General features: G+C 48.9%; 1 protein-coding gene across 2 annotated transcripts in view; it reads right to left on the reverse strand.

Annotated features, from left to right (window-relative positions):
• IPO8 (importin 8) overlaps nt 1-9,459 on the reverse strand; it is a 45,970-nt gene extending 36,511 nt beyond the window's left edge. For both annotated transcript variants that reach the window (XM_044281417.1, XM_044281416.1), the window contains exons 1-5: nt 9,269-9,459; nt 7,857-7,938; nt 2,684-2,840; nt 2,434-2,592; nt 888-1,044 (exon numbers count right to left, since the gene is read on the reverse strand). In XM_044281417.1, coding sequence (XP_044137352.1) covers nt 888-1,044; nt 2,434-2,592; nt 2,684-2,840; nt 7,857-7,938; nt 9,269-9,352 — 639 coding nt within the window. In that variant the 5' untranslated portion in view covers nt 9,353-9,459. The remainder of the gene's footprint in view (nt 1-887; nt 1,045-2,433; nt 2,593-2,683; nt 2,841-7,856; nt 7,939-9,268) is intronic.
• Between the last annotated feature and the right edge of the window lie 3,164 nt (nt 9,460-12,623).

A 12,623-nucleotide genomic window follows, 5' to 3' on the forward strand; every position in this document is an offset into this window, starting at 1 on the left:
CAGGCAGCACCTCCTAAACGGCTCATAACCCCGCCCTCCGTGCGCCTCTGCCCGCCCGTTTACTCCCCTCCCCTGTCCTTTTCCACTGCGGCTGTGCGGTCCAAATCGTAGCGGGCGCATGCGCAATGCGATGCCCGCTCCTGGCAGGGCATCGCAATACCTACTGCGCATGCGCCCGCTACGATTTGGACCGCACAGCCACAGTGGAAAAGGACAGGGGAGTAAACGGGCGGGCAGAGGCGCACGGAGGGCGGGGTTATGAGCCGTTTAGGAGGTGCTGCCTGGGGCTCCGAGGATTGAGAGACCGCCCTGGGCACTTGAGAGGGCTCAGAACATAATCTTATAAGTTCATTTTCGGCAAAAAGAAAAGTCAGTTTTCTACAACAAAGGTACCGTTTTTATGTTCTGGGTGGATCACATAACCCTATTTTAACGGTCTAACATGCTAAAATGTGGTGACAGACTCCCTTTAAATACATAAAGGGAATCAACAAGGTAAAAGAGGAGAGAATATTTAAAAGAAGAAAAACTGCTACAAGAGGACATTGTTTTAAATTAGAGGGGCAAAGGTTTAATAGTAATATCAGGAAGTATTACTTTACTGAGAGAGTAGTGGATGCATGGAATAGCCTTCCTGCAGAAGCGGTAGCTGCAAATACAGTGAAGGAGTTTAAGCATGCATGGGATAGGCATAAGGCTATCCTTCATATAAGATAGGGCCAGGGGCTATCCATAGTATTCAGTATATTGGGCAGACTAGATGGGCCAAATGGTTCTTATCTGCCGACACATTCTATGTTTCCATTCTATATTATATATACACACATACACTTTCCACTGTAGGCAGACAGTCCAATCCTCCCTATAGGAAACATTTATTCACCCACCTGAATCAGGGCATAGAAGATCTTTAGGATCTGCTTCTGAATCAGTACAGAGTAGTGAGTGGGATCTGGGAGGAGATGAACTATCTGTTGTTGGAGACGGGGTAGGAACATCTGCATGGCGGCAATAAGGGGCGTCCGCTCATCAGCCTTCTTGTACCTAGAAGGCAGTCAAAGAATAGATGGAACACAAGTCAGTTTCAGGAACTGATAACCACTCGGCTACGTTATAGACAGAAGACTACACTGCACAGTGCTCCCTACTCTCTCCTCTACTACACTAGTGCTCCCTACTCTCTCCTCTACTACACTAGTGCTCCCTACTCTCTCCTCTACTTCACTAGTGCTCCCTACTCTCTCCTCTACTACACTAGTGCTCCCTACTCTCTCCTCTACTACACTAGTGCTCCCTACTCTCTCCTCTACTACACTAGTGCTCCCTACTCTCTCCTCTACTACACTAGTGCTCCCTACTCTCTCCTCTACTACACTAGTGCTCCCTACTCTCTCCTCTACTACACTAGTGCTCCCTACTCTCTCCTCTACTACACTAGTGCTCCCTACTCTCTCCTCTACTACACTAGTGCTCCCTACTCTCTCCTCTACTACACTAGTGCTCCCTACTCTCTCCTCTACTACACTAGTGCTCCCTACTCTCTCCTCTACTTCACTAGTGCTCCCTACTCTCTCCTCTACTACACTAGTGCTCCCTACTCTCTCCTCTACTACACTAGTGCTCCCTACTCTCTCCTCTACTACACTAGTGCTCCCTACTCTCTCCTCTACTACACTAGTGCTCCCTACTCTCTCCTGTAGTACAATAATCAGTGCACCCTACTCCCTCCTCTAGTACTCTGTACTAGAGCAGAGAGTAGGGAGCACTAAGCAGGGTACTAGAGGAGGGAGTAGGGTGCACTGATTATTGTACTACAGGAGAGAGTAGGGAGCACGGAACATTGTACTAGAGCAGAGAGCACTAAGCAAACAGCTGAATACTCCCTCTTGTAGTACAATGTTCAGTGCCCCATACTATCTCCTCCAGTACACTACAGTGTCCCCATTCTTTCTTCTAGTATACAACTCAGTGCTATCTACTCTCTCCTCTTTTACACTATTCAGTACTTCCCATTCTCTCTTTTATTAGTGATCCCTACAAAATCCTTTTTAGAGATCCCTACTGTCTACTTTATTATACTACTCAGTGTTTCCCCATTCTCTACTTTTTTAGTGATCCCTACTCTCTCCTCTGCTACACTACTCCCTACATTCTTCTTTATTATTATACTCTGTGCTGCCTATTCCGTTTATTCCCATTATCTACTCTCTCATCTTACGGTATATACTTTTCATTCATCTTCCTCTATTTTATATATGTATATATATATTTATATTACACACTACTCAGTTCAATCTACTCAATGTTTAACTTTTCTGTACTCCCTATTCTCTTCCCTATTACTACATGCCCTCCCTGCTGTCACATTACTCCTGCTCTTTCCTGACGTCCACTCCATGCTCTTCACATTCAGTAGCCATCATTATTCCTCACTCGTATGTCTTCACCAGCTGGTAGAGACACAGCAAGCTGCCCAGCCAGCTCCCCGAGTTTGATGACTGTAGGTAGAAGCCGATCTTTTCAACCACTCCAGTCCAGCGCCCTGGGAAGTCATGCTTAATGATGACACGTAAGCAGAGCGTCAGTTGAGCCCTGGGGACATAAAACAAGGTTATTTCCTGAAATCCAAGCTAAATTTCCACATTAGTAACCACAGAATTCACCAAACTGCAGCGCTCCATACCTCACAAGGTCAGGGGAGCGGATGATGCCCTCCACTATGTTTTCCCGGATCTGGTGACGATCATTTTCATGGATGTTGAATGGGAATACGATTTCACCTATCATGGGTTCCCTGTCTGGCCAGTACTGAGTCACCATGTTCTTCAGGTAGATTGCCGCTGTCACAAGTAGAAGGAAGAGACATGAGCAGCAGAGGCCAACATCAGAAAACAATGAGATGAGCCAACAGACGAGACTGCACTGCTCTTTGTAATCATTCGCTGAATGATGCAGCCATAAATGACAAGATTCACTTTGTGTACCTCAGAGCTGCACTCACCACTTACTATTTTATTAACTATCCTGTACTGATCCTGAGTTACATCCTGTATTATAGTCCAGAGCTGCACTCACTATTCTGCTGGTAGAGTCACTGTGCACATACATTACTTATCCTGTACTGATCCTCAGTTACATCCTGTATTATACTCCAGAGCTGCACTCACTATTCTGCTGGTGCAGTCACTGTGTATATACATTACTTAACCTGCACTGATCCTGAGTTGCATCCTGTATTACATAAAACTATTCTGCTGGTTGAGTACATACATTACATTACTTATCCGTCTTCAAAATGCGTTCAGTGTTACTATGGCAGCCAGGACGCTATTAAAGTCCTGGTTGCCATAGTAGTAGTGGGGAGCGGGGGAGCAGTATACTTACCGTCCGTGCGGCTCCCGGGGCGCTCCAGAATGACGTCAGAGCGCCCTATGCGCATGGATGACGTGCCATGCGATCACGTCATCCATGCACCTGGGGCGCCCTGAGGTCACTCTGAAGCGCCCCGGGAGCCGCACGGACGGTAAGTATACTGCTCCCCCGCTCCCCACTACACTTTACCATGGCTGCCAGGACTTTAGCGTCCTGGCAGCCATGGTAACCATTCAGAAAAAGCTAAAGGTCGCATCCGGCAATGCGCCGAAACGACATTTAGCTTAAGGCCGGATCCGGATTAATGCCTTTCAATGGGCCTTCATTCCGGATCCGGCCTTGCGGCAAGTCTTCAGGATTTTTGGCCTGAGCAAAAAGCGCAGCATGCTGCGGTATTTTCTCCGGCCAAAAAACGTTCCGGTCCTGAACTGAAGACATCCTGATGCATCCTGAACGGATTTCACTCCATTCAGAATGCATGGGGATAATCCTGATCAGGATTCTTCCGGCATAGAGCCCCGATGACGGAACTCTATGCCGGAAGAAAAGAACGCAAGTGTGAAAGAGCCCTAACTAAGGATCAGTACAGGCTAAATAATGTATGTACATGGTGACTGCACCAGCAGAATAGTGAGTGCAGCTCTGGAATATAATACAGGATGTAACTCAGGATCAGTACAGGATAAGGCTACTTTCACACTAGCGTTTTCTTTTCCGGCACTGAGTTCCGTCAAAAGGGCTCAATGCCGGAAAAGAACTGATCAGGTATTTCCCCATGCATTCTGAATGGAGAGTAATCCGTTCAGTTTGCATCAGGATCTCTTCAGTTCAGTCATTTTGACTGATCAGGCAAAAGATAAAACGGCAGCATGCTACGGTTTTATCTCCGGCGAAAAAAACTGAAGACTTGCCTGAATGCATTTTTTCACATAGGAATGCATTAGTTCCGGATCCGGCATTCAAAATACCGGAATGCAGGATCCATCCTTCCGGTCTGCGCATGCGCAGACCGAAAAAAAGGTGAAAATAAATAATTGCCGAATCCGTTTTGCCGGATGACACCAGAAAGATGGATCTGGCATTTCAATGCATTTTTTTGACTGATCAGGATCCTGATCAGTCTTACTAATGCCATCAGTTGGCATACTCTGGAGTATAATACTGAATATAACTCAGGGTCAGTACAGGATAAGTAATGTATGTACACTGTGACCCCACCAGCAGAATAGTGAGTGCAGCTCTGGAGTATAATACAGGATGTAACTGAGAATCAGTACAGGATAAGTAATGTATGTACACAGGGACTCCACCAGCAGAATAGTGAGTGCAGCTCTGGAGTATAATACAGGATGTAACTTAGGATCAGTACAGGATAAACAAAGTAAGTGAACTAAATCAATAGCTTACTTGATCTCTTTCATCAAATAATAGTCAGGAAATATATAAAAATCAGTCACTGTGCACATACATTACTTATCCTGTACTGATTTAGAGTTACATCCTCTAAAATACTCCAGAGCTGCACTCGCTATTTGGCTGGTGGAGTCCCTGTGTACATACATTACATTATTTATCCTGTACTGATCCTGAGTTACATCCTGTATTATATTCCAGAGCTGTAGTCACTATTCTGCTGGTATACAGTGACTCCTCCAGCAAAATAGTGAGTACAGCTCTGGAGTATAATGCAGGATGTAACGCAGGATAAGTAATGTAATGTACAGTATGTACACTAGGGCTACACCGGGTATCGAATTATCGATACCTAATCGATACTTTTGTACCGGTATCGATTCGATACCGGGATTTGCCTTTTACCGATACTAGGCAGCACTACTGCACAGCCTAGTATCACAGAATATGGCACGCGGGGAGGGGAGGGGCTGTGGCCACTGCGCCACCAATGAAGATAATTAACGTCTAATACAGATACAGGAGGCAGGTGCCAGCGGCAGAATCACATAGCTGGGACTCAGCCTCTATGACAGGGAGCTGTGATCAGCGGCAGTTAACCCCCCAGGTGCAGCACCTGAGGGGTTAATTGCCGCTGAGCGCCACTTCCTGTCAGAGGCCGAGTGCCAGTTAAGTGATTCTGCCGCTGGCACCTGCCTCCTGTATCTGTATTAAACGTTAATTATCTTCATTGGTGGCGCAGTGGCCACAGCCCCTCCCCCCAAGTATTAAAGTCATTGTTGGCGCAGTGCGCCCCCCCAATATTATAATCATTGCTCCCCTCCGCCCTTTTCATTGGTGGTGCAGTGGCAGTTGTGATCGGAGCCCCAGCAGTGAAGTCGTGGGGCTCCGATCGGTTACCATGGCAGCCAGGACATTACTGAAGTTCTGGCTGCCATGGTAATCTCCCTGCTGCTGTGTGTACAAAGCCCGGGGCACAGGATGTAACTCAGGATCAGTACAGGATAAGTAATGTATGTACACAGCGACTCCACCAGTAGAATAGTGAGTATAGTTCTGGAGTATAATACAGGATGTAACTCAGGATCAGTACAGGATGAGTAATGTATGTACACAGGGACTCCACCAGCAGAATAGTGAGTGCAGCTCTGGAGTATAATACAGGATGTAACTAAGGATCAGTACAGGATAAGTAATGTATGTACACAGTGACTCCACCAGCAGAATAGTGAGTACAGCTCTGGAGTATAATACAGGATGTAACTTAGGATCAGTACAATATAAGTAATGTATGTACACAGTGACTCCACCAGCAGAATAGTGAGTGCAGCTCTGGAGTATAATACAGGATGTAACTCATGATCACTACAGGATAAGTAATGTAATGTACAGTGACTCCACCAGCAGAATAGTGAGTGCAGCTGTGAATATACATGCATTACAAAATATGAAGGATAATTGCAGGATAAGTAATGAAAAGTGACTCAACTTTTTCTATAGAAAATGGAAAAGGGTGCTTAAGGGTTTATGCACACGACTGTGCTTTTTGTTCACATCTGATCCGCATTTTGTGAAGGTTAGATGTAGACCTATTCATCTCAATGGGATCGCAAAAGATGCGCACAGCACACTTTGTGCTGTCTGCATCTGTCCGTTCTGTTGCACTCACAAAAAAATAGAACATTTTACGGACAAGTGTAGGACTGTTCTAAAGAGGACAGAGTACGCCATTCTGCAAAAAGCAGAACGCACACGGCTGGTATCTGTGTTTTGCGGATCTGCAATGTGCTGGACAGGCTACGGTCGTGTGCATGAGCCCTACAGGTAACGTGTGCTATATAAGCCTAATGATTATCTTCACTTACATTACTGCACAGGGCAATCGTCGGTCTGATTATTGGGAATGAACGTTAGTACGAACAATCATTCCCAATAATCGGCCATGTAAAGGTGCCGCAAATCACCAGCTGAACAAGGAAAATGCTTGTTTATTGGGTGAAATCATCGTTTATGTGGACACCTAAAGATCGCGCTGTGTGAACAATGGATCTGTATGAGGATGAGCATTAGGACATTGCTCCTCCTGTATAGGAAATGCAGCTTTGTCCTCCCCGGATGAGGCTAGCTTCACACCAGCGTTAGACACCTCTGGCAGGGAGCAGCCTGCCGGAGATATCTGGATCTGGCACTGCTGGACGCTACCCGATACCCACTGGACCCATTAACTATAATGGGGAATGGCGGAGATTGGGACGCAACCCGGCAAACATACCGAGAATCAGACGGACTAAAACCGCTGCGCGCAAGGCACTTACTAATGTATTGGGATCTCCATATTAACATGCTGCAGGTTTCAAAATCCGCACATCAGGTCAATTGTCTCACAGAAGAAAAAAGCCTAGTGTACATTTGTCAAATCTTGTTCCCCCTGTGGCATGAGTGAATGACCCTTTGCTGGCTGGATTCCTTTTTCCATCACATTATACACTGCTCATTTCTATGGTTACAGACCACCCTGCAATCCAGCAGTGGTGGTCATGCTTGCACACTACAGGAAAAACCACTGGCCCCGCTGGAGGCCAGGACCGTGGGAGCTCACATAGGCATGCATGCGCAGCAGCTCCCATGCCAGCCACCTCTGCACCGCAGCGGATGTCATAATTCCTGGAGACGAGCAGTGTATAATGTGATGGAAAAATTAATCCAGCCACCAAAAGAAGCAATATGGACAATGACAATACATTAGTAAGTGCCTTATATTAACTTTCTCTACATAATAAATGCCACTTGCTGAAGTGACACAACCCCCTTTAAGAGTACAGCCACACATTCAGGTTTCGCGATGTGGTTTTGGAAGCCAAAAATAAGGAGTGGATCATAAAAAGGAGAGAAAGTAATAGAAAGGACAGATACGACTTCCTCATATTTAAAGTCACTTCTGGTTTTGGCGTCCAAAACTGCATCAAGATACCCAGACGTATGGCCGTGTCCTAAGCTCTGGAACGAAACACATTACAGCGCCACTTGTCAGGCCGCATGTGGATGTGCAAGAAAGAAAGCTGGCAACTCACCTGCCTGTCGTACAGGGAACTCCACCTCATCAGACACAATGATCTGCAGCAGGGTTGGCGCAAAGCTGATGATCTTGTAGGACTGGAAGAGAAGTGAGAAGACAAGACAGCGTGATGGCCACATATAATTACCTCTTCTGCCTCACATATATGACTCCTGATATCAGCCTCTTCCCTGAGAATATTCCCAGGACAGAAACATTGGCACATACTAATTAGCCGCCAGCAGCAGTCATGCGCCACCATACTGATAGCCGCCAGCAGCCGTCATGAGCCACCATACTGATAGCCGCCAGCAGCCGTCATGAGTAGAGATGAGCGAACTTCTGTTTTAAGTTCGGCGTCTAAAGTTCGGGTTTGGATTAGCGGAGAATCCCGATCTGGATCCGGATATGGATTCCGACTTCCGTCGTGGTCCGTGGTAGCGGAATCAATAATCGGCCATTATTGATTCCGCTACCACGGACCACAACGGAAGTCGGAATCCATATCGGGAACCATATCGGGATTCTCCGCTAACCGGAAGCCGAACTTTAGACGCCGAACTTAAAACAGAAGTTCGCTCATCTCTAGTCATGAGCCACCATACTGATAGCCGCCAGTAGCCGTCATGAGCCACCATACTGATAGCCACCAGCAGCCATCATGAGCCACCATACTGATAGCCGCCAGCAGCCATCATGAGCCACCACACGGATAGCCGCCAGCAGCCGTCATGAGCCACCACACGGATAGCCGCCAGCAGCTGTCATGAGCCACCATACGGATAGCCGCCAGCAGCTGTCATGAGCCAGCATACGGATAGCCGCCAGCAGCCGTCATGAGCCACCATACTGATAGCCGCCAGCAGCCGTCATGAGCCACCATACTGATAGCCGCCAGCAGCCGTCATGAGCCACCATACGGATAGCCGCCAGCAGCTGTCATGAGCCACCATACGGATAGCCGCCAGCAGCTGTCATGAGCCACCATACGGATAGCCGCCAGCAGCCGTCATGAGCCAGCATACGGATAGCCGCCAGCAGCCGTCATGAGCCTAGCAGCATCCCACCAGTTACTTGACCAGTGCATGACGACGTGCCCACCGTGGTAGTAGATATCTAACCTTTCGGGCAGCTGGAACCCTATCCATCCCCTGCCCATGTCATACAACTGGGTGCCTCAAAGGACTGGCAGCACATGGGTGCAGCCTCAGGGATCATCACATTATGTCACTCCAGTGGCACAAGTCACAAGATGAGATATTAATTATGCAAATCCCTTGCCCCAGGCTTTACAGTCATGTGTCACTGCCTTATTGTCCCCCACAAATTTAAGAAAATAGGATCTTCCTCCATTGTCAGGCAATTATTTGCAATGTTTTGGGGGCAGGAGATTTGTATCCATGAGGGGTGCACTGCCCTCCTTCTCACCTGGTTGAGCTCAGTCTCAGCCGCCAGGCGCATCTTGGGGTCGATGGTACCCCGCAGGGCCTGGATAATCCGGTTCGGATCCATCACGAACCCGAATAGACAACAACAGTTGGAATCTAAACGGGTTCACACGGCCGTAAAGCAAGAGCGCTTCATCTGTCTGCCTTCATTTCCGGCTGTCGCAAAATGACAGACAATAACACTGCATGGAACGCAAAATGTAAGACGAGCGCCATGCCATAAAGAACAGTAGGGAGTGACGCGAGGGACAGTTAGTACGGATCGGCTCGTGGGTCAATTTGTACGGACTTGTGTGTGCAGAGATTACATTATAAAGACGTTTGTGAAATCTTTGTGACAGGGCTGCTCCTGGTCCTCCCTACAGCATCTACCAGGAGCGACCCCAGTCTAGACGATCACTGCCAGGAGCTGCTCATGGAAACTGCATTCTAGTCCTAAATTAGAGAAAATGAAGCACATTTATCAGTTTATTAATGGGTATTAATTATATATTTATATATTTACATGTAATGTGAATTTTATAATTTTATCCTTTTTTATTATGGTTAACATGAATTTTATATAAAGCAAATGTTTCGTTTTTGTGTTTTCCTTTCGTTCCTTCCTACCTGATTTTATATATTTTGCTTTTCTTTTCGAGGAGCCTTATTATGGCTTAGAGCGACACGTTGTACTCTTTAATAGCACATTGTAATTTTTTTTCTTTTTCATTTTGATATTTTTGGAATTGAAGATAGGGTTGGGCGATATGGCCTAAAATCTATATTGCGATATAATTTGAAGCATGTGCAATATAGCTATATATCGCAATATATTATTTTCTTCTGTATGTATACAAATTACATGGCCATCATCATCCATTACATGGCCAGCCAGCCCCATGCCATTTGCCATCATCCGTGTCCCCCAGCCAGCGCCAGCAGCCCCATGCCATTGCCACCATCATCATGTCCCACAGCCAGCGCCATCAGCCCCATGCCATTGCTACCATCATCATGTCCCCCAGCCAGCACCATCAGCCCCATGCCACTGCGACCATCATCATGTCCCCCAGCCAGCGCCATCAGCCCCATGCCACTGCCACCATCATCATGTCCCCCCAGCACCATCAGCCTCATGCCATTGCCACCATTATCATGTCCCACAGCCAGCGCCATCAGCCCCATGCCATTGCAATATCATCCATGTCCCCCAGCCAGCACCATCAGCTCCATGCCATTGCCACCATCATCATGTCCCACAGCCAGTGCCATCAGCCCCATGCCATTGCAATATCATCCATGTCCCCCAGCCAGCGCCATCAGCCCCATGCCATTGCCACCATCATAATGTCCCACAGCCAGTGCCATCAGCCCCATGCCATTGTTACCATCATCATGTCCCACAGCCAGCGCCATCAGCCCCATGCCATTGTTACCATCATCATGTCCCACAGCCAGCGCCATCAGCCCCATGCCATTGCCACCATCATCATGCCCCACAGCCAGTGCCATCAGCCCCATGCCATTGCAATATCATCCATGTCCCCCAGCCAGCACCATCAGCTCCATGCCATTGCCACCATCATCATGTCCCACAGCCAGTGCCATCAGCCCCATGCCATTGCAATATCATCCATGTCCCCCAGCCAGCGCCATCAGCCCCATGCCATTGCCACCATCATCATGTTCCACAGACAGCGCCATCAGCCCCATGCCATTGCCATATCATCCATGTCCCCCAGCCAGCGCCATCAGCCCCATGCCATTGCAATATCATCCATGTCCCCCAGCCAGCGCCATTAGCCCCATGCCATTGCAATATCATCCATGTCCCCCAGCCAGCACCATCAGCCCCATGCCATTGCCATATTTTCCATGTCCCCCAGCCAGCGCCATCAGCCCCATGCCATTGCAATATCATCCATGTCCCCCAGCCAGCACCATCAGCTCCATGCCATTGCCACCATCATCATGTCCCACAGCCAGTGCCATCAGCCCCATGCCATTGCAATATCATCCATGTCCCCCAGCCAGCGCCATCAGGCCCATGCCATTGCCACCATCATCATGTTCCACAGACAGCGCCATCAGCCCCATGCCATTGCCATATCATCCATGTCCCCCAGCCAGCGCCATCAGCCCCATGCCATTGCCATATTTTCCATGTCCCCCAGCCAGCGCCATCAGCCCCATGCCATTGCCATATTTTCCATGTCCCCCAGCCAGCGCCATCAGCCCCATGCCATTGCCACCATCATGTCCCCCAGCCAGCACCATCAGCCCCATGCCATTGCCATATCATCCATGTCCCCCAGCCAGCGCCATCAGCCCCATGCCATTGCCACCATCATCATGTCCCACAGCCAGCGCCATCAGCCCCATGCCATTACCATTTGCCATCATCCGTGTCCCCCAGCCAGCACCATCAGCCCCATGCCATTGCCACCATCATGTCCCCCAGCCAGCACCATCAGCCCCATGCCATTGCCATATCATTCATGTCCCCCAGCCAGCGCCATCAGCCCCATGCCATTGCCACCATCATCATGTCCCACAGCCAGCGCCATCAGCCCCATGCCATTACCATTTGCCATCATCCGTGTCCCCCAGCCAGCACCATCAGCCCCATGCCATTGCCACCATCATCATGTCCCACAGCCAGTGCCATCAGCCCCATGCCATTGCTACCATCATCATGTCCCCCAGCCAGTGCCATCAGCCCCATGCCATTGCCACCATCATCATGTTCCACAGCCAGCGGCATCAGCCCCATGCCATTGCCACCATCATCATGTCCCACAGCCAGCGCCATCAGCCCCATGCCATTGCAATATCATCCATGTCCCCCAGCCAGCACCATCAGCCCCATGCCATTGCAACCATCATCATGTCCCACAGCCAGCGCCATCAGCCCCATGCCATTGCAATATCATCCATGTCCCCCAGCCAGCACCATCAGCCCCATGCCATTGCCATATCATCCATGTCCCCCAGTCAACGCCATCAGCCCCATGCCATTGCCATATTTTCCATGTCCCCCAGCCAGCGCCATCAGCCCATGCCATTGCCACCATCATCATGTCCCACAGCCAGCGCCATCAGCCCCATGCCATTACCATTTGCCATCATCCGTGTCCCCCAGCCAGCACCATCAGCCCCATGCCATTGCCACCATCATCATGTCCCCCAGCCAGTGCCATCAGCCCCATGCCATTGCCACCATTATCATGTCCGACAGCCAGCGCCATCAGCCCCATGCCATTGCAATATCATCCATGTCCCCCAGCCAGCACCATCAGCTCCATGCCATTGCCATCATCATCATGCCCCACAGCCAGTGCCATCAGCCCCAT

This window comes from Bufo gargarizans, chromosome 2 (assembly GCF_014858855.1).
Source record: "Bufo gargarizans isolate SCDJY-AF-19 chromosome 2, ASM1485885v1, whole genome shotgun sequence".
NCBI classification, from domain to species: domain Eukaryota; kingdom Metazoa; phylum Chordata; class Amphibia; order Anura; family Bufonidae; genus Bufo; species Bufo gargarizans.